At 35.3% G+C, this 26,888-nt stretch overlaps 1 protein-coding gene across 2 annotated transcripts in view; it reads left to right on the top strand.

Annotated features, from left to right (window-relative positions):
• PTPRK (protein tyrosine phosphatase receptor type K) overlaps nt 1-26,888 on the top strand; it is a 570,605-nt gene that overhangs the window by 309,580 nt on the left and 234,137 nt on the right. For both annotated transcript variants that reach the window (XM_082855620.1, XM_082855621.1), the window contains exon 6: nt 7,813-7,987. In XM_082855620.1, coding sequence (XP_082711746.1) covers nt 7,813-7,987 — 175 coding nt within the window. The remainder of the gene's footprint in view (nt 1-7,812; nt 7,988-26,888) is intronic.

Below are 26,888 nucleotides of genomic sequence, written 5' to 3' on the forward strand. Positions count from 1 at the left end.
ATTACAATATCCCATAATCACTCATTTTAAAATCTCATGTTATTTTGAATACTTGTACCCTATCTCCATTGTTAGCATAGAGCCATTGCATATTGTACTCTCTCCCATTTAGCTCTTATTTGGTGTTAGTGCTATGTGTAGCTATGTTTTTTAATGTTCATCATCAGTATGTATGTCATGTCTTAGTAATTTTGGTTGTTTGAAACTTATTTTCTGGGAGATTCCACAGGAATAAGCTCATGTAAATAATATTCCCTGAGTTCTTGGATGTTGATAATAGTTTATATGTGCCCTTGGTTCTTATGTCAATTTTGAAGGTTATAAAATCCTTCATTTGCATTTTCTTTCCTTGAGTAACTTAAATGTGTTACTTCATTTTCTTGTGGCATAAGCCTTGCTGTCAAAGTCTGATAATAAATTTTCTTTTCCTTATAAGTCTCCTACCTGCTTTTCTAGATAGTCAAAGGATTTTTTTTTCTATTTCTTTAAAGATTTTAGTTTTGTAAGAATCTATATCAAGGTAGCAAATACATGGTTACCCAGAACTTAAACTTCTATAGGTATTTGATCAAGAATATCTATCTAACGGTGATATTTTGCATATCTCTATTACTACATCATGCTATGGACTAGCATTGTCTTCTTTACCAATGACACTGGAGTTCTTTGTACCTTTAATCAGATTAGAGAACCAATTCCAGAAAACCCAGAACAAAACCAAATCGGAAAACTCATCCCTAAAATTCTTTTCCTCCAGAACCATTTCTGGTAACAAAATCATCTCTGTTGGTCAGGGTTCAAACATGAAAAGCAGATCAGAAGGAGAGATGATAGATAGATAGATAGATAGATTTTTTTTTTCAAGAGATTTGTTGCAAGGAATTGGTTTATGTTATTGTGGAACCTGGCTGAGCAAGTCTGAAGTCTGTAGTCAAGCACTTCGAGAGGGCAGGCTGGAGTATTCAGGCACAGACTGAAGTTGCTCTTCACAGGTAGAATTTCTTCTGCTTCAGGGAAGCCTCAGATCCATTCTTAAGACTTTTCAACTGATTGAATCAAGTCCACCTAGATTATCTAGGCTATTCTCCCTTATTTAATGTCATTTGGGTATGGACTTTAATCCCATCTGCAAAATGCCTTAGTAGAGACACCTAGGTTAGTGTTTTGATTGAATAACTGGGGACTGTAGCCTAGTCAAGTTGATACATTAAAAGACCATGACAGTTATCAAATATATTATTCACTTAGATATTGTTTTGATTATTATCTTCATAATATTGCTATTACCAGGATTTGCAGTTAGAACTTTTGCACAATTGTCTCACCTAATATTCTCAGCATCTCTCTTGAATAAGCTGTTACAAATTGATATCCCCATTTTTAGATGAAAAGGCAGAGATTTGAGAAGTGACGAGAAACTGTGAAGCTAATAAATAGTCATTGCAGGACTAGAACGTAGGTATCATCTCCCATAGTTCCGTCTACTTACTCTGCCCTCTTGTGTGGCTCCTCGTATTGTTCACCTTGTGCCAATATTGCAAAAACACCTTCACTTCTTCGGTCAAAGTTCATTTTCTTGTTTAATACCTGACAGTTTTTGTGAAACTTGTTTAATTATCCTGATTCTAGTAATTTGCTATCGCCAGCACATTTTTACCCTATGTTATATCAGAATTACAATATTTGCCTCCTCTTTCTTTTTCTGTGTCAAATATCATTTGCCTTGTTCAGTACTTTCATTGCCGTACAGTAAATATGTTGTGAACTTAGTATTGTAATTTTAGGGTAATTTCTCCTAGAGGAATGCTATTTTCTTTTGGTTTAATCTATTGAAATCAATATAATAATTTCTAACGGATATAAATGAGTGCTTTTCTCAAAATAGTAACAGTGTTTCTAATTTTAGAAATTTATAAATTTCTAAACCTTTAAGTTTGCCATGATCCTTCATTTTTCTAAAATTCTTTAATTGTTCAATAATAATGATGATGATGATAGCTTTATCATACCTATGAGAAAGAAAAACATTTCCTATGGCAGACAAGCCCCAGTAAGGAACCCCCAGGTCCTTGGAATTAATTTGGCTGGATTGTTGTATGAGTCACATCAACCCTACTTAATTATAGTGTGCAAATTTACAGACGTTAGTTTTGGAAAAAGGGCAAGTACTGACAAATTATATGCGGTCCTCTTAATATTATTCAATAGGAACTTAAATACCAAACATAGGAAAACAGTCTCTTTCCAGTTTCTCCAACTCTAAGAGGATGGAGGAGACCTGTATCATTATGTGCCCAGGAAAGGCAGTGAAGAATAAATAAAGCAATAAATGTAATTTAATTTTTTCTTCAAGTCAATAGAGTGAAATAATCTCTGCAAGGGTTCTAAGTGCTGCATTATTGAATTTAAAATTAAATTGGATTAATTCTATTCCTCAAGCTTTGAAAAGAGAAGCTGAAATAAACTGTTCCATATTTTAACCATATCACATTAGCTTTTAGGATTTCGAGTTGAAAGTAAGTAATAGAAATCCAAACGTATTACATCACTTAACAGGAAGTCCAGAAATAGGGGGGCTCTAAGAGCTGTTGACACCATTTTATTTTATTTCAACTTTAAATTTTTCTCAAGAGCACAAAGTAAGGGTTTATTAAGTGGTAGTACACTCTCAGGGGGAGAGTGGGCAGACTCAGGTGCGTAGCTGCCGACACCGTTTTAGAGACGTGATCAAGAACCTGATCCTGTCTTTCTCCTCAATGTGCGGTCCTCAGCATTTTAGTCGCGACATTGAGAAGAAGAAAAGAGGACCCACTGTGTTTTCTCTAGAAGTGAGGAAACCTTTCTGGAAATGACTTGGCTTATTCCTATTATTTCTCATTGGCGAGAATCACACCCATTTTTAGACCTGTCAGCTTTTCATGGGAACAGGACCTCCATCATGTTTTCAACCAGTGTCTCAAGCTGAACTATCTTGATGCATCACCGAGGGATCTTGTAAATGCAGATTTTGATTCAGTAGATCTAGAGCGATCTCTAGACTTTGCATTTGTAACAATCTGACAGGTGATCCTAATGCTACAATTTATTATAGATACTGTGAATTAACCAATATTACCACTATACTACTTTATGCCAGGAACTGAACTTGTCAAATAAATACTGCATGCACCCTGCATGATGAAGCTTACTTAGTTTACTAGTGGAGTCATAATAGTAATTCCAGTGACTTGCCTAGAGTTACTTGGTAAGTGACGAGTCTCAGCAACCTGTACTGGAGACAGAATAAATAAGAAAGCATGACAAGGATCTGGGGAGGAAGGGAGAGGAATGAAAAAACAAAGTGCTAGGTTATAATCCTTGGATCATATAATTTTGTGGTTCATTTCTTAGTATTTCTCAGGGTTGGGGATTTTGAAATGGAGAATCACATAAAAATCTCAAAGCAGGATAAAGAGCCCGGAACTGAAGAATATAAGGTAGAAAACTATATGCAAACACTGCTGTATAAGAGATAAATTTACCATTACTTCTTATTTCCTTCTTCCATAGCCCTGCCTACTCTGCTAAATTGATAGCTTGTAGACAGGCAAAGACCTATTAGTTTGGATTATAAAAGAAAAAGTTATTATTTTTGACTTCTGAAATATACATATCATGAATTGCTACTTTGAAATGTAATGCTTTACTGAAAGTAAATAAAGCAAATGAAGTAAATAAAGCAATGTCTAATATAGTAGATTACATTTCTCATTGATACAATGCATTGATCAAGGCTCAACAACAAATAATCAACTCACTGGACTGTACCTATGATACGAATGAAACAAAAAGCAGCTTTGGTTTATTTTAGAGGAAATACTACTGGATTTTGTGTCTTTAAACCTAGTTTTGAGTTTTAATCCTGCTACTAACAGGCTGTGTATCACATTTTTAATCTTTCTGAATTCTGATTTTATAATCTTTAAATGGAAATGACTATCACAGAAGGTTTGTAATAGAGAACAGTGACAGAACCAAGGTAATAGCTAATATAATATGAGGTACATGGAGATGCTTATTAAATGATTTTTGAAGAAAAATCTGAATATTATGACTCTATAATTATTTTTATTGTTATTTTATTTCAAGAGATAAATAGCACCTAAGTGTACTATGCTCATTAATTATAGAAACAATGTGTATCCTATATAAGCATATATAGTTATGTTAGTATAGTAATACACACAAATACAAACACAATGTAATCAACTTTGTGATCTCCTGATGGTCCTCAACATCTCTGAGTTCAGAAAGAGCTTGGCATAAATGATCTCTAGATGTCCTTGAGGTTCTGTATTTTTGTAGCTTCCTTTTATTACTAATTTTAATTAATGATTTTTAGATATTTTGTTATACAAATTTATGAAAAACTAAGGAAGTTTTACATGACTTTTGTCTCTAAAAATACCAGCGATTTTAGTCCATTTTAACAAAGAAGTTGAGTACCCACTAAATAATGATAACATACTACATATATGATGCTGTGGAAGAAAAAATACAAAATTTGAAGCCCTACCTTCAGGATGATTTCAGTACACAAAAAGGTAAAAGGACATGTATAGAATATATTGTAGAAGAGATTCAAGATAGAAATGCTGGTGATTACATTTTTATGATGATCTTTGAGTTTTTGAGACACTATTCGTGGTAATTTCAGTGGGAATGGAAAGTGAAGAGTATGTATAAGTTGATGAAATGTGAGGTTGAGGCAGAGAGGACGTTGTTAGATTTCATAGCTCGTGGCACTGTGGGCATCAACTAGGAATATCTAAGAGCTTTTGGTCTCCCTTGTTGGGTAATTCAGATTTTTCATGAGAGCAAATGACTGATTGCAGCAAAAGTCAGTAGTGGTCTTGTAATTGTTGCATAGAAATAGTGTATATCCTGCATTGGCAGTGTATAACAATGGAAAGTTTTTAAAAGTCCAGAATTCTTTCAGGCTAGTGAAAATCTCTGAAGTGGCTGCTTGTAAAAGTAAAGGGTCAGAAAGTAAGGTCTCACTGACAATGCGGAAGATTGAAAGAATAGGAGACAATGTCCCGGGCAATTGTGATTCAGACTGAGAAAACTATCTTAGCGTAGGGACAAGGTAGTAACGAAGGCTGTTGGGCATCACTGAGGCCAGAGTGAGTTTTGGGATCACTGAGAATATTCACAGAACTATGGTGGAAAGGATAATCTGACCTGATAAATAACTGACTGGAAGGCTCTTTGGGCAAGCTGGGAACTCTGGAAGTTGAGAGGCTGTTGAGTGGGATAGTGAAAGAGTGGCCTGCAAGTGAGGAACCAGGATAAAGGGTAAGAAAGTAGAAGAAAATGTGCCCTCCTTTGAGAAAAGTTTGGAGGAAAGTGTTATGGTGAGATGAATGTCAATTAAGATGGAAAGATGAAATAATAATTATTCAGAGGGAAACATTAAAGGTACTTAGTAACTCTTCACAAGAGAAGACAGATTTTTGAAAAAGACATGGTGTTAAAAGACGTGAGTGTTGTGTGTGCACAAGCAAGATGATTTAGAAGACAAGGTGGGCAGCAGGAGTTGGCTGGTCTTGCCAAAAGAAGAACTGAGAAAGGTGATGGAAGATGGAGAGTACCACTGGAGGGGTAAATTAGGGGAGGATGAGGTGAGGGCATGTACCTGTCTAAACAGTGCTGAGTCATGGTCTGCCTTCCAATTAGAAAGATGGTATCAAATGATATGATAATTGAAAAACATGCTGTTTGAGATTCTTATGTGTAAAATTTTTGTTTGTTTGTTTGTTCATGTGGTTTATAGGGAAAGAGAATTTAGGCTAGATTTTATGGATTTATATTTTAGGGCTTTTGAGTATAAGCTGCTTTTTCTCTTTATTATTATTCAAGGGAATGAGCAGGGGATCTTGGTGCAAAAATCATGGAATATGTGGGTCAGGAAAGAAGAGTCAACAAAACACTGAATGAGTGAAAAATTTTGACTTTAGTCAAAATTGGGACTTTTTTATCCTTAGGTATATATGCATATTCAGGCACATATGCATATGTATAACATAATTTGCACATATATATCATTTCAGATATGGAGAAGAGTGTTAAAGGTACAGTGGATTTTAGGATTTTAAAAATTATTAAAGTAATAGGGTGATTCCTTTATTATTTACCTGTTTAAAAAAATGCAAAGTGTTTCAAACATACAAAAACAATTATAAAAAAAGATAAATTGACCACTAACATACCCACCACTCTAATTTAATAGAAGTTGACATTTTTCATTTTTGTCTCCTATCTTAATTTTTGTTAAGGATTTTTTTTTTTTTTTTTTTTTTTAGATTTAAACATGTATTTCAGTGGAATGCAGGAGATGTTCAACTTTTTTTTTTACCAGGACCCTACTGGTTTTAGTTTGCTTAGTTTAACTGCCACATTGAATTTTACTGAATGGATAAATCTCAGTTTATTTATCCACCACTCAGGAATATGTGGATCTTTCCCATACTTAACTATTACAAACGATTCTGAGTTCAACATTCTTGTACATATCTGTGTGATCACACATAGAAGAGTGATCCAAACATAGAAATGTAGAAGTGGAACTGTTGGGTCCTAAGTTTTAGGCATCTTCAACTTTACTAGATAGTAGCAAATTATTTTCTAAAATGACTGTAACCATTTACAATTCTAGTAATTTTACGGTTCTGTTTTCCATATCTAGTGATGAAATGATATTTCAAGTAGTGTGAAAGGGTACCAGGAATACTTAGCATTTTACCAACAAGAAGTTAGGATGAGGCTCATGACCAATTCTCTCTCATAGTTGTAGCTTTTCTTTGCCCTTTGTGCTATCTTTGACATAAAGAATTTTTAAATTTAGGTTGAGGATCTCTTTTCATGGTTATTAGACATACACATATTCTCTTTTTATAGCCTGTCCATTTTTTGATAGGGTGGTTTGTCTTTTTTCTTATTGAACTGTAGATGAATTTTACATAACCTGGCTATTTATCTTTTGATGATTATTTTCATGACAAATATCTTATTACAGTTTGTGGCTTGCTTTTTTCACTTTATTTATGATGTCTTTCAACATATAGAAGTTAGAAATTTTATTATATTTGAATATTTCAACCATTTCCTTTATGGTCTTGTGTGAGGCACCCTGATACTGTAAATATGTTTTTCCAATAGTTTATTTTAAAAGTTGACAGATATGCTTTTAACTTTTAGGTTCCTTTGATTATTTCTTTTAAATGGTATAAGTTGGCTGTCATTAATGCCAAAGAGATAAAAATTTGCAAAGAGTACAGATTTTGGTTTGACTATAAATTATTCATTAGTATTTTATAGTCACGATCGCATGCTACACATTTAGAATAGATGCATTGGGCATGGTCTCAGTCTCCTGAAGGGGACAAGCCTATTAAGCACATGCAGTATAGTATAAGGGCGAAAAGAAGACTTTATATATAGGGAGTCTGGCAGAAGGGAGGGGGCAGTGGATCATTTGCCAAAGGGCCATTAACTGTCCTGCTAATTCATATACTCTGGGCTAATAACAATTTTATGGAAAACTGAGATTACCATTATATAGTTTCAGCACTTCACCCCTTAAAGGATAGCAGTGTTTACTTACACACTTTAACTGATTGAAAGACAATGGTAAAAATTTGTGGGGCTACACAGATATTTTCCGCCTAATTTAACAAACAAGAATAACATCACAGATGTTCATTGCCAAGATGCTTTAGATTTCTGGAAATGTTAAGAACCTGTTTTTTAAAGATTGGTTTCTGTTTACAGAGGCGAAATGGAGAAGATATACCAGTAGCCCAGACTAAGAACATCAATCACAGAAGATTTGCTGCTTCCTTTAGATTGCAAGAAGTGACAAAAACCGACCAGGATTTGTATCGCTGTGTAACTCAGTCAGAACGAGGTTCTGGTGTGTCCAATTTTGCTCAACTTATTGTAAGAGGTAAAGTAAAATTGCTTTCACTTTATGAAATGACATCACTTCATTAGAACAAATGCAACTTTTGTAGATATTTGGATCGATTTTTAAATCAAGTACTCTTCATCTCAAGTCACTATAAAACCATATCATTATAAAAGTTCTGAAAATGTCTTAAGGTCAAATTAAGACTGTAGTTGTATAGTTTGTCAGGCAAGTTTATAGTTGTATAGTTTGTCAGGCAAGTTTTCAACAAATGATTTCTGTCGAAGGGAATCTATTTTTAAAAGCTCTAATAGGGCTAAACATATAAAATACTTTATTCCATATTGCCATCATCTAGTTTGCATTTTAACTTTAGATTGATTTTTCCTGTTTACAATAGTTCTCTAGATACTTTAGTTTTTCAAAGCATTGTAGCAATTATGTCAAGGTCAAAGTTTCTATCCCCGTGTATACCCGTAAATTTTACCGGTATCAAAACCCAGTTGTGGCTGTTCACTAATTCTGGCCCCCTATGGAATCTTAGAAAATTACACTTTCTAAGAGGTCCTCAGTATTCTGGGATACTAAGGCTACCAGAAGAATTGTGAGGGATTATGATGTATCAGTACATATCTTTAGTGAATACTGGCAAAACAAGTACAAGTGCTCAATGTATATTACATTCATTGAAAATTGACTGAGTCCCTATATATTCCACTGTTCTAGATTGTGGAGATACAGTGGTTAGTAAAATACAAAGACTCTGCCCATATATAGCTTAACACTGAGGTATATTAGGCACATCATATAGGAAGATGTTGAAAATGTAGTATCAAGTCATGGTATGTGTTATGAATAAAAATAAATACACAAAATGACAGGGATTGATATTTTAGTTAAGATTATCTGGAAGGCCTCTTTGAGAACGTGACAACTGAGCTGAAACCTTAAAAAAATGACGACATCAGCCGTGTGAATATTTAGAGGAAAAGCAGCTTTGTTGAGTAGGCTATCATGCATCAATCGATTATGACACAAATGAAAATAATTATAAACCATGTAAGTCTCTTCAAGGAGAAGTTTGGCAGATTTTAACAAAAACATCTAAAGTGGACTGAGATTTGTCAGAGACATCAGGGAAGGCCTTTGTCAATGACTTTCTTTGAGACAGAATCTGAAAGTTGAGAAAAAGTTGCCCAGATGAGGATTGTGGATGTGAGGGGCAGGGGTAAGAGAAAGAAGGACCAGCAAGCAGAGAGCAAGGCATGTGTCAATGCTTAGAGGCTGGAAGGAGAAAATGAGATACATCCATATTCAAGTTAATATATTTTATAATGCTTGACATCAAATGTATTTTGATGTCATGTATTATTTTAAGATTTACTTGATAGCAGAAGCTAACACACCATTGTAGGGCAGTTATACTCTAATAAAGATGTAAAAAAGAAAAAGATTTACTTGATTTTAATACTTTAACCTTTAATATTTTTAAAAGAAAATTGAAATTCAGACTATTTGATAATTGCCCAGAGCCACAAAGATCTAATAACTGGCTGAGCCAGAATTTAATTCCATGTTTCTTTTTTTTTTTAAAAGGAATTTTGCCTTATTTATTTATTTATTTTATTTTACTTTGGCTGTGTTGGGTCTTCGTTTCTGTGCGAGGGCTTTCTCTAGTTGCGGCAAGTGGGGGCCACTCCTCATCGCGGTGCATGGGCCTCTCACTATCGCAGCCTCTCTTGTTGCGGAGCACAGGCTCCAGACGCGCAGGCTCAGTAATTGTGGCCCACGGGGCTAGGTGCTCCGCGGCATGTGGGATCTTCCCAGACCAGAGCTCAAACCTGTGACCCCTGCATTGGCAGGCGGACTCTCAACCACTGCGCCACCAGGGAAGCCCTAATTCTGTGTTTCTTAACTCCTGGTGCCAGGCTCATTCCTTTCCACCACAGCTTTATCTCGCATTAACATTATTAAATAAGGCTATTAGCCACTTGTAATGCTTTTGTCACGAGAGATTCTGTAGCTCATCAAAAAAAAAAAAGTTTATCTTTGTAAATTGTATAGGACTCTATTATAAATAAAACTTCTCTCATGGCTCCTGAGTTAGCTTATATCACCTGCTTAAGTTCATGAAATCATAGCCTCAATTCACTGACAAATAAGAAATATGATAATATTTAACTCTGGTGTTTAGATAGAGAGGCAGTTTAACTTATGTTCATATATGTTTGTATATTCATCTTTGGTGAGCCCTGTTGCTGAATCTTTCTCACCGGAGCCTGAAGGTACTTTTGAAAAGCCTGAAGGTGTCCTTGGGTAATCTTCAGAGTGATTAAGATGCTGTGGATACAGGAAGGTGGGTGTATTCTTGAGTCATCATGCTCACTGTATCTTCACTGTACTTGTATGTGCGTGCACGATGTGCAGCCCCTGAAGCAGATGGTGGCTTTTAATAGTGCAGCTAGAGTGCTTCTGAATAACTTACAGTTATATACTTATATCAATATAGATATAAATACATAGATATAAAATTTTTTTGAGGGAATGGCCCCCGATGTATTCAACGATTCATAGAAGGCAGAGTTGTAGCTTTTATCCAGGTGTTCTCTTTAAAGATAAATTTCCTTCTTTCAGAGAGCCATTTAATGCCTGTTTATTTATTTATTTATTGATTGATTGATTGTGGTACGCGGGCCTCTCACCGTTGTGGCCTCTCCCGTTGCGGAGCACAGGCTCCGGACATGCAGGCTCAGCGGCCATGGTGCACGGGCCCAGCCGCTCCGCGGCATGTGGGATCCTTCCGGACCGGGGCACGAACCCGTGTCCCCTGCATCGGCAGGCGGACTCTCAACCACTGCGTCAACAGGGAAGCCCAATGCCTGTTTATTTTAAAAGAGATTATTTTGGATTACTAGATTTCTCTTGTTTACCTGATCTGAAAAGTACATTTTATCAAAGCTTGGTGTTCTTTACTTGGAGAAACTCCATTATTTCTATTCTCGGAGTGTCGCTTGTGGAGTGAATAATTATTTCAGTAAGATTTATAAAAGGACACTTCTTGAGTTTCATAGAAAGTTTTGGCTGTTTTTCTTTCCCTTTTTAAATTTTTTTATTTTTTAAGAAAGTCCTGGCATTTAACCTATATTTTGTTTTAGGTTTTATATTGTACCTGTTGGTTTAAGATATGATGGCACTTTGAATGTACTACCCAGAGTGTGTTAACATCTTAGAAATGTATTTTGATAGTTTTGGCAGTTTTCTTTTTTCTTTTCAACATATTTTAGTTTGTTATGTATCTGATACTTACAGGTGATACTCTGCTTGTTGTTTTATTTGAAAACTAATATAAAGCAATACGTTTTCTTGTTTGTCCAGATAACCACCGAATAAATATTGCTAACAACAAAACACACCCTTCAGGGTCAGTTCTCCTGGTGTTGAAATAGTGCTGAGAATTAACTATGGTGACAGGTCTTGTCTCTCATTGGCACTTTCAAAGCTGACATCCTGTTACATGCATATAAAAGATGGTAATTCTAAAGGAAATTTTTGGGGCAGTGATATGAATAGTCCTTAATAAGATCTGGCATAGTATTGCCTGTTGTCAAAGATGACCCAAGGGTAAGAGTTTATTAGTGCATTTTCTCCTAAACTGAAAGTGACAGGGCACGCTTAAGGCTTTTTGGTTGCTGTTTGGTACAAATGAAAATTTCACTGCAAAATTCTCATGTTGAAGAGTATTGATCCCTGTTCTCCCACAGCCAGAGGAAGAAAAAATAAAATGTGCTTAAACAGAATATACTTTATCACGACTTTAGGTTTGCTTCCGGATCGTTTTGAGTAATGATAACCTTTTGTTTGTGAAAGCCAATCTTTATTGACAAAGAACTTTTTACAGAGATGAGATGAAGAGCAGATGTTTTGCTCCATGTTTCTACAAAATGGAAGTGTAAAAAATGTGAAATAGTTAAAATGATGTTTACAAGCTTCAGACTAAAAGCACCACCTTTGTAGTCTAAGTTATGTTATAGATTCTCAATCTTGATCTCATTTGCAGTCTTCTCCTTTCTTTTCCACCTGGCTGAATCAAAGACCCAACTAAATTTCCAGCCAACTGACCCACAATGAACTATAAAATTCTGATTGCTACAACTGACACTCAATTTCCATTCCCATTTATTAGCTGTGTTTTTTAAATTTTTATCTGTGAAACTCCAATTACATTTTTGAAGTTCTTTAATGTGAAAAGCATAGCATTTTGTTTGTCTTTGTTGTTGGTTGGACTTTAAAATTTTAGTGGCAGCTATCACCATTATCAAAATTCTCTGGACATACATATTCTGTTAATATTTTTATCTATTCCTAATGAATACCACTGACCTCTAGCTGTAAAGTGAGGTGAATGTCAACACATGTACCAGTGTAGGTGGGCCTGTAAAACAAATTTTGGTGTTTAAAATCATGAGGACTTTGGATTCTTGTTGGTACTTCCCTTTGTAAGACAATACAAATTAATGTAAAAAATAAAAATGTATTTGCTGACTTTTATAACTAGAAGGTGCAGAGATAGGCTCCAGGGTTGGTTCATTTAGTCAGGAAGGATCCAGGTTCTTTCCAGTTCTTCACTCTGCAGTTCTTAGTTTTGGTTTTTATCCTAAGCCAGTGTCTCTTCATGGTCATAGGATACCCATATGGCTACATAATTCTTTGGTCTCATCCACTTGGGGATAAAGAGGTTACGACCTCTCACAGGTATCAAAAATTGCATGGCTGCATATGGAGAGACAACTGGAATGGCCAGTAGGGAACTTCTGAAAATGGGACTACAGAGCATAACAATGCTATTCAAAGGCAGTCATTAATTCTATTCAGGTAAAATAGGAATTGAGGGAATTTTTCAGAAGAAGGTACAACTTTACCTTGAAGGACATGCAGAGTTCGGAACTTGGTAATGTGGGAGAAGGGTGTAGTTTATGTTCCGTTAGAGTATGTCTAGTTCATCTTTGCTTGCTACAGCACCTAGCACATGTTTTTATGCAAAGACAATAAATAAAATGTAGTTGAAGTCAGAGCATGGGGCTGACCCCAAAAGATACAGGGAATGGATGATGAACCGCATTTCCCCCTTACCTACAGATGGAGGGAAGATTGCTGGCATACAGGAAAAGATGATGGCAGGTGTTTTTTGTAGGGTCTGAACCTGTCGCTTTCCTTCTCGTATGAACTAGGGAGGGTGACTTTTTGTTTAGCATGAATTTTCTTCTCACTTGAAAAGCAATCTTGATTTAACTAATATGTTGTATTCTACTTTTTTTGTGTGTGTATATCAGTTAAAAATCAGATCTGACTGTCTCATTTTAGTATTTTTATATTAGAAGCAAGGACACTTGGGAAGTGGAAAACATGACATATTAATACTTTTCGTAGTTGGTGGTGAAAAGCCATGGAATTTCTAGCTTGAGTCCTTCAGCATTCTGCTTAACACCACACACTACTGATTTTTAACTAGTTTTCATAGGACTAGCACAGCTGCCAGACTCTTGAATTCATATAAAGGTCCTTTTTCTTAATGGTGACTTGAAGATCCCTTTTCTTTGCTTCCATTGTGAAAATTAGTCAACTTGACAGGAAATTTAGAGTTACCTTGGAGAGTTCAATTTAAACATTTATGTTTTACAAAATCTGAACTTTAATAAAAGTTTAAGAATGCATGGATAAACCACATACAAATTTCCCCCAACTGCCCCTACGTGGCTAGGAAAGCACCTGCAGTCAGTCAGAGGATACCAAATGTTTCAAATATGAAGGAGATCCCAAATGTTGCATATCTAAAAATGTTACATTGTTACCCTTGAGTATGATAAAAGAAACATTTGGAGTCTTCAGGTGATTCAATGTACAAGATGTCTGGTACATTTTTAAATTCTAAATGAGCAAAAGGATACTGGAGGTCCTTATTTCAGTTAGTATATTATCACTGAAGCTCTGTTCTATCCACTTTTGTGTACCATTATTACAAATACTTTTTGCTATTAATTTTCTCCTCCTCTGAGTTTCCTCGTGCTACTTGATGAAAATGGTAATGTGTAGCACTTGTCTTGCCTGAGTGGTTATTTTCATGCTATTTATTTTCTTGTTTGTTTTAAAAATGAAAATGCAATGAGAGTTCTTTCCCAAAGGATTTCTGAGTGTATTTGCATTGGTGAGTCACGCTTTGAGCTCTGCCTAATGTTTAGCAGTTGAGTTGCTGGTCACTATTTTTTTGGAGTGTGTCTTTGGGGATTTTGCTTTTGTTGAAGCTTTCTTCTTAAGAATTTGAGAAAGATCAAAGAGGAAGCAGAATGATTTGCATGCCAAATAATTCTTTCTGTTGAACTCTAGGGAATTTGATTTCAGAGCACTATATTTTCCTTCTGAGCCTCTTAATTCTGTTCTCTTGGGGTCTGTGATAAATGTAATTTGCGTTCGTTTGTTCTAAAGGATATATATCAACTTCCCAGACTAACAGTTTGGGGCTAACTAATTTATATTCCCCTCTCTGCTCATTCTTTTTCTTTCTCTTACCTACCCCAAACCAAAAAGGAAGCAATGAAGTCAATTTGTAACTTCATTGAAAAATCAGCTAGCAGTCTTTATTGAGTATTTAAAATGGTAAGTAATAGGCACCAGGAAATTACAAAGAAACCTCAGACATAGTTTCAGCTCTCAAGCAATTTATAATTTAATTAATTATATAGGAAAATGTAGAATTCTTGAATATTTTGACAGAGTTTTGACTTTGATTTTGGTCACATTTTTAATTCCATAGGGAGGAAAAAGTAAGATCCCCTAACAAGTAGAAAATATACCAATGGGTAGTTACCAAATTTATTAAGCACTATTTTGGTAAATAATGTTGTACTATAGAGTCTTATACCATTATAAACAGAAGCTCTTTAGCTGACAGATTGCAATCAGTCATCAAGGCAGAGAGATAATTCATAGTGCTCAGTGGTACAATGTGTATAGATGGTGGTGTAAGTATTGTGGTGGGACATGACTTGAGTTTCTTCCACTTTCCCACCACTTCATCTTCTTGGAGAGTCGATAATAGCAGGCTTCCCAACCAGTGTATGACTGACAGGTGAATTTCAGTGTTTAGCTTTTTGTAGTTAATATAAACTATTTACCAGTTAGATGTTCACATCTTTTTAAAAGCTAGCTAATACACATTCTGCTTACTAGTAAAATGGCATCAGGAACTTGACTTACTAAGTACAAACTAGGAAATACACAGAAACAGAAAACACTCATGAAATGTTAGGTAGAAGTTCAATATTAGGTAAATCAGTCAAAACCAACTTGTTCAACAAACTCTATCGTATTACCGTAGAAAGCACTTTTCTTTCCAGCTGGGTTAATATAAATCATGTTATTTCCTTTTCTGAGAAACATTTAGTCTAGTAAGAAATAAAAACAATTGTAAGGTCAACACAAATAAGTACAGATAAACATTTATGTTTTGTTAGTCCTCAGCATGGATTTTATTTAGTTCATAGTTACTAGTTTTTATAAAAAAGAAAAAAATTGTACCATTTTAGTGTTAACAGTGAGGATTTGGAGACTAAGGACTGGACAGAGGTTAAATAATTTGGGGAGTGTATGTGCAGCTTTTCTCAGTACATAAATCCATAAGAACCTCTCCTTATACAGCTTTCTCTTAGCTCTGATGTTTGTTTTTAGAGAAGTGGCCTACAGAGGTGGTCTCATCTCTTATGGGCTATAGGGACAGGATTACATTTAACTTTAGGGTATAATTTGGAAGGTAACTTTGTTTTGTTCTCCATTTCCTGCTTTCTGACCCCTAAACCAAGAACATATTTTGTTGTCTTTTCTGCAGTGTTGTGCAATTCGAAATCAGATTTAGTTACGATGGCAGAGAATCTGTTCTTGTGTTAAGGCAACAAAGAAACTGCAAATGAATGAACCTGTACGCTTGTTGGAAAGAAATTTTACCCACATGGTTATTTACATCTTCCTAATTGCCACTGGCATTTTCTGTCATCTTCATATGCATACGGAAGAAACCATTGCTATTCTCATGTTACCATGTTACTCCCTCCAGTGACTTTCCTTCACATTAAGGAAAAAGAAAAATTACAGCACTTTCCTGGTCCAAAAGGCTTTAAATGAAACACGCCCTGGGTACCACTCAAAATTTATTTCCTATCACTCACTTCCTTCCTTAATCCACAGCAAGCATACTGACTCTTCCAAGCATACTCCTGCCTTAGGGCTGTTACACTTGCTGTTTCCTCCACCTGAACTTTCTTCGTTCCCTCAAATACATGTATACTTTCACATTCTTATCTCATTTGTGTTTCTTTCATTTCTTCCCAAAATACCTAAAGGCCAAATGATAGTTATTTTCTAGTACAGAAGAAAATTCATTGATTTTGTTTTACAATTTTTTTCTCCAGAGTTATTTAGCTCTAACTTTTCAAAAGATCTTTATGTAATGCCTACCATTACTATGTGCAGAACAAAGATTTGTACAAGAAAGTGGTCTCAAATACACTCACATTGTTGGGTGAAATACAGCAGATAGAAATATGAATGTTATTTGACTGCTTCTTTAATTTTCCAAATTTCATTACGTATCCTTTGGGTGCTCAGCACTTTCTTTACCTTTAATGCCGTTGCTTTTATCCATATCACCATCTTCTTTTCACTGTACTTTTTACTTTTTCTAAATTAAGAAAATTTTTTGTGCTGATACTTTATTTCTTTGTTTTTTATTGAAGTATAATTGATTAACAATATTATATTAGTTTCAGTTTCATTACAAAATAATGGCTGTATTTCCCTGTGCAGTACAATATATCCTTGTTGCTTATTTATTTTATACATAGTAGTTTGTATCTCTTAATCCCATACCCCTATCTTTCCCTCTTCCCACTCCCCACTGGTAACCACTAGTTTATTCTCTATATCTGTGAGCTTTTTACTTCACTAAAAGTGCTCACTAGTCTCCCCACATCAGCACTTGCCTCCTCCAGGTCAGTCTTCACACAATAGTAGACAGACTGACTATATCACACAAAGTAAGTCAGTGTGTGCTCTTCCCATTCTCATGGCTTCTTGTTCATGCAGTATCAATCCCAGATGTCTCATTGCAATCTCTGAGGCCCACCATCATCTGGCTCTGTCCACCTCTCCAGTCCAGATTCTCCTTTGCCCACCAAACTCTAGCAACACTGGCTTTCTTTCACTTGCTTTAACGTGCTATGCTGTCTTCAACCTTAGGGCCTAGGTGTTTGCTGTCTCCAGTGCATCTTCACAAGTCTTCAATATATTACTGCATTCCTAACATCTGCCTCCACCACTAGATTGACTAAGTCAAGGACTCTTCCTTTTTGCTTGTTTACTATTATATTTCTATAGCCAGCACCATGGCCAACATCCAGCAGATATAATCAAATAATTGTTAAAGACACAAAATATAGTATAGATTGTAAAGTGCCATATGAATGACATGGTCTTCATGTGTAGAACAGAGGAGGACAACCTCATCCTTGACTTTAGTGGTCAGGGAATGAGCTGAGGAAGAGGCAATGTTTCATCTTACCATTGATGGACGGGTAGGGTTTGGATAGCTGAAAATAAGTAAGGGCATGTCAAGCAGAGGGTGTTACATAGGAAAACATATGCTCTTGGTGAGCAGTATTAAATATGGACCGTGACACAGTGTCTTCCAGGGAAAAAGTCTGATATGAGCCTGAAAGTGTACTTTGAGGCCTAACTGTGGAGCAATTTGAATGCCAGACTAAGGAATATAAATTATTATGTCATTTGATCTGGGAACTCCGGGGAGTTTTGCGGTAGGTTACTCATGTATTCATATCTGTCTCAGAGAACTAGGATGAGAGATGATTTGGAGAATGATGAGTTTGCAGGGAGTAAGTTTAGGGGGATCTAAAAATCTTAAAAACTTGAGATGGTAAGGCATCCTTGAGGGGCACTGTGATGGAAAGGGCAAGTCAAGGTTGAGAGATAATGGTGGAGATATTGTTAAGAACATGGTGAAATGACAGGGGAAAGAACAGTCAGCCTGGGATACTAGGCGAAATATGGTATTATGGACAAAAATTTGGAAGGCCTGTAGAAGAACTTATTTGAGAGCATAGTTGGTAATTTTAGTTGTAAACTCTTGATTGGGGTACTGGAGAGACAGGTTTTAAATCTTTAGGCACGTGGGAAAGGCTTCAACTAGTTGAAGGTTATTAAATGGGGATTCAACACAAGATAAATTCAACAATAGATAGTGTATAGAAACTCTTCGTATTTTGTAAGCTTCCATTTCATTGTCTTTAGCCAATATCATTAGAATTTTTCATGTTGTTAAACTTAGGATAAAAGCAGATGTATGCAGTTAAATGGAAAATTTAGAAAGAGAACCCTGACATGGTTAAATATAATGTCTGTCTTTATTCCTGACATTATTCATATATAAAAACACATGTGAGATATATCATGTGTAAACACTTTTTCCCCTGCTGCTTCATGTAGATTCCTGGTTGGATTTGAGACTATCTGTTAAGTGGAAATCTTTTTCCTGTTCTCTGTGAAAACTTTTTACTTCATAGAAACAAAGCAAGCTCTCCAAAGACTTCACTTTCTCTGCTCTTCAGAATTTGAGTGTCCCGGATAATAATGCTCCTAGACATGTCTTTTTTCTTACATCAATCTTTTAAAGCATTGGAAGGGGGGAGGTTTTCTTTCTAAGACTTTTGGCCAACAGCATTTCTCACTCCTCAAAGAATGTCATTCACTGCAGCAGGTCATTTAAAAATATTTACTTAAGGGTAGATAAAGAGTTCCCACCTGCCGTAATTGTGCTATGTTAAACCCCCCACCAGGTTTGACATTTCTTTGTATTGTGCAGGATTGTTAAAAAGTAGTTACCATGACCGGACTGGCTGATGCATCACAATGATGAAAAGCCGGGTGTTTGGGATTCAACTTGGATGATGGAAATGCAAGATGTCAGCGGAGCTGTATATTAAAGAGAATTTGAATTGGAAACCGAATCCCAATCTGCCACTGGGAACATTTTGATCATTTTGATTTATGAAACTTTTATAACAGCATTCAGATGGAGCAGAATTAAAACCTTTTAGTCTAGGATAGTTTATGGTACACCAACCACTGTGTAACTGGTATCATTTTTGAAGGTTCTCTTAGCAATCAGTGAGGAAGGAAAAAAATGGGTAGGTGAGAGATTTATTTTAAAAGGCAGTTTTGACAAATATTCTTGCATTTAACTTTTAATCCCTGTCTTTTGTTTGCATTGTGTCAAGGATGAAAACACATCTTGCTGTTTCAACCTACTAAGTACATTAAAGTTCTGATTTTTACTATTAAGTATATTTGAAACTCTGATTAATAGTTTTCAGATTAAAGTACTGCATTTATGTACATATTATAGACTATCTTTTCTTTCTGGCTTGTGTGCTTTTGCACTCAGAGGCATCTATATCTGTCTATATCTGTGTTTCTGAGTCTTATGAATAAATATTCAAGTAGAAATACTAATGCAATTCTGAAGCCTAACTTGCAAAACAAAACAAAACAAAATAATGTATTTTCCTACAATTATTGGGATTCTGTAACTCGGGTTTTTTAAAAACCATCTTTCGGCATCAGTAAGCATTGGTATTCTTTTCTGAACTGTGGCTCTGTAATAAAGAGAAATCAATTACTATTAGAGAGGCACTGTAGGTTAAAGGCATTACAGGTTCACATTTGGTTTTGCAGCTGGGAGAGGGTACTTAGCTGTGAATCAAGAATGATGCAAAAGATGGATGAGACAGAGTTCAAGGAGCAGTAATGTGAGGGTACAGGACTATCGTTTCAAGCTGTCTGTGCAGTAATGATGGATGGTTTGGTGGCAAGAAGTAATAATACCAGATGATGAAAGACGCATCTCATCCTCTTGAGCCACAGCATACCAGCTACCTGTTGGAGTTCTGCGGCATAATGATTCCTGATTTGCAACCAAATGTTTTTGCTGCATTTAGCAACCCAGATTTTTGGCAGCTCTGAAGGAAGCAAGTAGCATATCAAACACTCCTGACATTGTAAATTTAATTACCTCATATTTATGCATAGTAGTTGGTAACGGGATCTTATAAGCTATGCTAATATGGTAGGTAATTTGTTACCTCCAGAAATCACTTTCCATGTGTCTTCTGATCATTATCATGAAACATGATAAATGATCTAGCCCATGAGGTATAAATGAAAATGAAATGGATAATTGGATTCTATGTCTAAATTGTGGCTGGAATAGTCACAGCAATTATAATTGAATTTATCTCATAAAAATGTGTTTGGCAATATATTAGTGACCTTTCATCATCTTGAGCCTATGGTGTTACATGAAACTATTCTTAAGATACTTATAAGAAGCTTATCACAATTATTTTTAAAAATTCTCCAACACTTTAAATTTTCTTGCTTTACTTGCCTATATTTTTAAGGTACTATCTTGTTTATCTACAATGGGTTTAAGCAACTGATTCTGATAATCTTCTTTTGATACTGAAAATAGTGTTCTGTTGTTGCCAATGCCTTGATTGAATGACTTAGCAACAGTTCAGGATACAATTGAAACTGTTTTTATGAATACCTTTTGTCATTAGCAGCACATTTCTTTCTGCTGGGTGTTAGAACTATACCTTCTTGCTGAATGTGTGTTTTCTTTGATTCCTATAAGAGAATTTCTCTGAAATACTAAAATAAAATAGAGTTTGTTTCAAATACCATCAGACTTTTATTCTTTCTCTCTCACTTCTTTTCAATTCACTTTAAATAACAAAAATATTATTTTATTATAAACATTAAAAACTCCAATTTATTCATTGATTTGATTAACATTTTTGAGCAGTGACCATAGGCTGATCAGTGTAATTTTTACTAATAAAAATAACTATAAAAATAACTAAGACACATGATCTTTAGGGTCTTATAATTCTATATGTAGCTATGGGGATATCTAAGTCTTTAAATTATAACATATTATTATACTTCTTCTGTGTGCATGATAATACTATAATCCCTTTCTCTTTTCTAGTTTTTTTCCATGATAGTCCAGGAAGCCAATAAAACTTCTGTTTATGCCTCTCCTTTTAATTTGCAACTAAAAAATAACTATTCCAGATGTAGTTAATAAGAAGTACATGGAAATTAAAAAGTTATCTGTAAATGTGACTTTTCTTTTGACTGAAATATGTCAATAAGGAGAGCATGTCCCTAGGGATTTGTTTCTCCTCTTGAATTTTTGTGCCTGAAATTTCTTCACTTTCCTTTTATGTTGGTAGTCAGTGTAGCTTAGCACCAACTCATAAACTTATTTTAGTAACTGGTTGAAGTAAAAGGGGATGGTGAACATGGGTAAGCCATTTATTCTTCTTTCCAGGTGAATGTAAATTTAATAAATCAGAATATAAATATTTAGTATAACCTGTAATTAAAGCACCCATTTGTAATAATTTTACAATGTGTCAGGTGCTGTGATATATGGCTTACATGCATTATTTCTCTAATTTCGTATTAACAACTTTTAACATACCCATTTTACCCATAGGGAACCTGAGGCTGATTGGTAAAGTTGCTCAGATCAGATGGCCTTTAGGGGCTGACCCCAGATTGTAACCTCAGTCTAACTCCAGAGCTCATACTGTTTTCACCTCACCGTGGCAACACTATGCTATACCATGTGCTATAATGCTTGACTACTGTTTTTAACTACATCCTGCCCTGACAAGTAGCATGATACCTATAACCTATCATTTTATACCAGTGATTCTCAACAGAAGAATAGGGAATGTATGGCACTGTTAAAATCAAATGCAGGGTATTTTAAAAACTGTGACCACCACACATGTCCCTATCCTAGATTCTGATGTACTAACATAAACATTTGCGTGCACTCATGTTCACATGTCAAATTGTACATGCTCACTCAAGCTAAATTTCAGCAAGCCTAGGAGGGCTTTGTTAGAATCTAGGCAGAATCTTGCACATCTGTGGTTTATGAAAAGCTAGGAAACTAACTATTCTGATATTCCTTCTGCATTCTTCTTCACCCTCTTCCCTGAACATTTCTTGGATTTTACATCAAGAATTATGAATTGCCTCTGTAGCTCTACAAAACTTTGGAAATATTTTACATCTCTAATAAGATTCTCTGGATTTTAAAGCTTCCTTGATCGTGGAAAAAATAAATTATTCAAAATTCAATAGCCTGTCCTCTTTCTGAGGGTACAGTGCTTGGTAGTAAAAGAAAGTCCATCAGCTCTTATCCTTAATTTCATAAGAATATTAAAAACTTCAGGCAGCTTCCTGGATGGCAGTCAGTAAGGTGGGTTTTTCTTTGGTCTAGTCATCTTTGATCAAGTCAGATGAAAATCTCAGACTCTCAGTCTTGTTCGTATTTTTTAAAATTTCTTTCTTTATAGACTACCTCTATCATCTGATCATTTTTAGCTTGGTGAAGTAGGATTTAGAAAACTTTTAATGTATGCTCTGGAGGAAGTTTTCTCCTCCACTTACTCTATTTTTATATTCAAGGTAGGGATGTGCTCTGAGTAGCTCTTCACATTGAAAGTCAAATCAGGAGCCAGATTCTCTTTTTCAAATTATTCACTTGCAGGGTAGCTCCATTTCTGTGTTTGCTGAGTAAAAATCCAGAGAGATGCTGTGAGATGGGCTCACAGAGTTTTTCTTTGAACTAACAGTGACAGTGCAATCGAAGTTCAAATAACGTCAAGACACTAATGACCTAAAATTGGCATGATTCCAGAATAATGTTACATAACAGTAAATTTCAATAGAGAGATGCTATGGGAAATGTGTGAACTGTGTAAAAGTAGTATATCATATATAGATGAATTCAAATAAGTGATTCTCAAGAACGTATAGTTAAAAGCAGAAAAAGTTCACTTGATGCTTGTATATAATGTAGTCACCACATAATATGTTTTATTATACAAAGAACTCAACTGCTCCCTCCAAGATGAACTTGACTCCTCTTAAAAGCAGAAAGATTTTAATGCCTAAACTTTTGCAGATAAACATACCTCTTGTTTCTTTTGAACTCAGAGATTCTTAACATTTTACAAGCCAAAAGAGCTGGTACAATGATGTATATAAGGAAAAAGACATAAACTAGTCTTTGTGAGTGATTCAGGAATTTTCAAGAGAAATTTTGACCTAATTAGATTTTTGCCATAAATAGTGACTTTAAATTTCAAATCTCAGGATGAGATTCTAATTGTATAGTGTTGAGTTTTGTGTGTGTGTGTGTGTGTGTGTGTGTGTGTGTGTGTGTGTGGTGGCATGGGGGTTTCTGGGCAGGAGTCTGCCCAGAATTAGATTAGATACAGAGCCACCTTTCTCTTTACTTATTTTTTAATTTCTTATTTAAGTAGAGTATAGATATGCAGAAAATTGTGCATTAAATATATAGCTTGATAAATGTATGGCTTGATGAATTTTCACAAACGAAATATACCCAGAATCCACATCAAAAAATAGAATATTACCAGCACCCCAGAAGCCTCCATCACTCCCCTGCAGTCACTAACCCAACTGCTCCAGAGTAACGATTGTCCCTGGTTTCTAATAGTAATAAATAACTTAGGTAAATGGAATTCTACAGTTTATACTCTTTCATCTGGCTTCTCTCTCCAACATTGTGAAATTCATTCATATTGTTGTATGTATCTGTAGATCATTTGACATCATAGTTGTAAAATATTCTATCTTGTGAATGTGCTACAATTTATTCATTTTACTGATGATAGGCATTTGACTTTTAAGGAACAGTTATACTCATTTTGGGGGAGCGTCTACCTGGAAGTGGAATTGCTAGGTAATAGCATGTACTTATGTTCAGCTTCAGTAGGTATAGCAGTTTTTTGAATTTACTGTATCAATTTATACTCCACCTTTCAGCTTGAAAGTTCTAGTTGTTCCGTGTCTTCACCAACACTAGATACTATCCTACCTTAAATTACCTTTTTATGTTCATTCTTTCATTTGTTCATAAATACATTTATTCAGCAATCATCGATTGATTGCCTAATGTGCTAAGCACTGAAGTCTGAAGTCACAGACTTAAAGACAATATAAAATGTTTGTCTTTAAAGAGCTCGCTAACTAAAGAGAGAGAGAGAAATATATAAATAAATCTCTTACAAGAAAAGGTACATTTATTTCAGGCTAGAGAGCGTGTGCTGAGGAAGGCTTCTCAGAGGCAGTGATAAATGAGCTGGGAGTTTTGCTAAGTCTATAAATGGTAAAAGAGCACTTCAGGCAGCATATAAATGGTGAAGGTAGATGAACACAAAAGATAATTTTCCCATAGAAAATACAAGTTGTTGTATATGAACATGCGATTGGAATTGGAGAGTGGTAAGACGTGAGGCTGGACAGGTAAGCAGGGGACAGATCATGGAAGAGCAGTATTTTTATGTTAAGAAATTTGCAACTTTCATCAAAGTTTTCCTTCAACCTCTTAATAAGACATAATTTTCCATAATTTTCCATTTATCTACTGCTGCATAATAAAATACCCCAAAACTTACTGGCATAAAACAATAACCATTTTATAATGCTCACAGCTTCTGGGAACCAGAAATTCAGAAACGCACAGCAGGGGTGGGTTTTTCCTGTCCCAGGATGTTTGCATCCTCAGCCAGGAATACTCAAATTGAACAGCTGAAGGTGACTCAAACTCCTGGAGGTGAGAATCATCTAGAAACTTCTTCATGCACATGTCTGACACCTGGACTGGAATAACTCCCCAGCTAACTGAACTTTTAACATGGTGGCTCAGGGCTCCAAGAGCAAATATTCCAGGTTCCACTGAACAGAGGGGAAGCTGCATGGTCTCTTGTGACCTAGCCTCAAGTCTCATTCCACCACTTCCACTGTGTTCCATATATTTAGGCAGGTCCAATATCACCCAGATTTAAGAAGATAGAACATGGATGCAACCTCTCAAAAGGAGGGTTTTCAAAAAATTTGTGGCCGTTTTCAAATCACCACAGTAACTATGTTATTTTATGTTTTTTTTAAAATTTCCTGTGTGTTATCTATAGTAGTGTGATAATCACAGAAACTAATATTTTTTTCCCCTAGCCATTCTGCCTGTATCCCACACCTGGCACCATGGCTTAGAGTGCATAGGCCTGACCTTTGACTTCTTCCTTATCACCTAATTGATGTTTGATTTCATAAGGAAGAGAATATGAATTTACAATCAGTAAAGTATCCATTTAACATGGTTTGCATTTATATATTAAAATTAACTTTTGAAGCAAGATGAAAAATAAACAGGTATAAATTAGTGCCTATACATTTTCATAACATTATGCCTTACAGGAGTAATACATCTGATATAGCTCTATGATTAATTTCCAAAATAACTTTCTTGACCTTTGCCCAATGTCAGATTCTTAATTTAAAACTCAAACATGGACATAGACATACATTTAAAAATATAAGTGTATGGTTTTGGAAAAAGAAATGGTATCCTTCAGGTACAACAGGGAGATCTCTCAGCTATCTACTTTTTTAAGTGTGTCATTTTACAAAAATTAATACCAAAGAAGCATGATACTTCTTCCTTCTTTTTATAATACTTAAAATAGTAGGCTTCCTTACCCAATACCTAATTATCTTAAGTTCACTGATAGAGGTACTGTTTACAAGATTCTTTGGTGCCTATGAAAATTTTTGCACATTTTACTTATGTTTGTTTTCTTCTCCCTACCAAATTTTCAATTGATCTGGCTAACGTTGCAGAAGGATGGGAAATTTGAAGTTCACAGAAAGAATATATGAATAGTTTTCATCAGCAGCCATTTCATGCCCTTATTTGTAAAAGGCGTGATATTTATCAAAGTAGAAAAGGGAGGTTTCTTGTCACTTAGTAGCAGCGGCTGTGGAAGAAGAGTCCAACGCCTTAGCTGTATAATTGCATTACTTATGGTCTTGACACCCTTTATTTTACACCTAGAAACTTTCCCTAGCTGTGCACTGATGGTTTACAACTTGGACTGCCTTCCAACATTTTATGTTTAGATGATATACTTTATTTTGATATTCTGAATGTCTAGATGCCCCATTATGGTGTAGAAATAGGGGTGGTTGAATGGAATGGAAATAAAAGGTCTCTTGCTGGCTGAGCTGTCACACTAGCGTAAAACGTCCTTGGGCAGGTAACTGTTTACATGGCTAAATATTTTTAAAGTGTCACTACCTTGTTACTTTATCAGATAGGTCTGTAATTATTAGTGCCAGCCTCCTATTTCCATCTGATTATAAAACTAGGTGTGGTTATCTTATTTTTGATGACATTCTGACTAATGGGGATGATTAAAATAATTATTCAGAAGTCCTTGTAATTATGGTGACCACATTGATGGCTCTATTTTTATGGCATTCCCTTTTGTTCATTGTTATACTTGTATACTCTTGAGTTACCCATAAAAACCTGCTTTTATTAGTTCAGAGACTAGGTTCAGAAATCTGTCTTCTGGTCCTCTGTTCAAGTCCCCTGACTCTTTCAAAGTTGCCATCAGGAAGAGTTGATCTAGAGTCACTGACCACATCTGCTAAACCCATTTCACATCAAAAGTTATTGATTTCCTGATTTAATCAAGGGCATCTAACCCCATAGGACACATAATGGTTTTTTGTTTTGTTTAATCTCAGAATTGAGGAAATGTTCTATAATTGCTAATTTGTATCATTTGTTCTTTGAAATGAATATATATTAGGAATCTTTAAACTACAAAACTGACTTGGGTCCGTATTAGCTAATGACAGTTTCTTTGATGTGAAGATTTTGAAAGTCTGAAATTTTATGCTTTTTGAACTGGAAAGCATC

This window comes from Leucopleurus acutus (genome assembly GCF_964270905.1).
Source record: "Leucopleurus acutus genome assembly, chromosome: 15".
Lineage (NCBI taxonomy): Eukaryota > Metazoa > Chordata > Mammalia > Artiodactyla > Delphinidae > Leucopleurus > Leucopleurus acutus.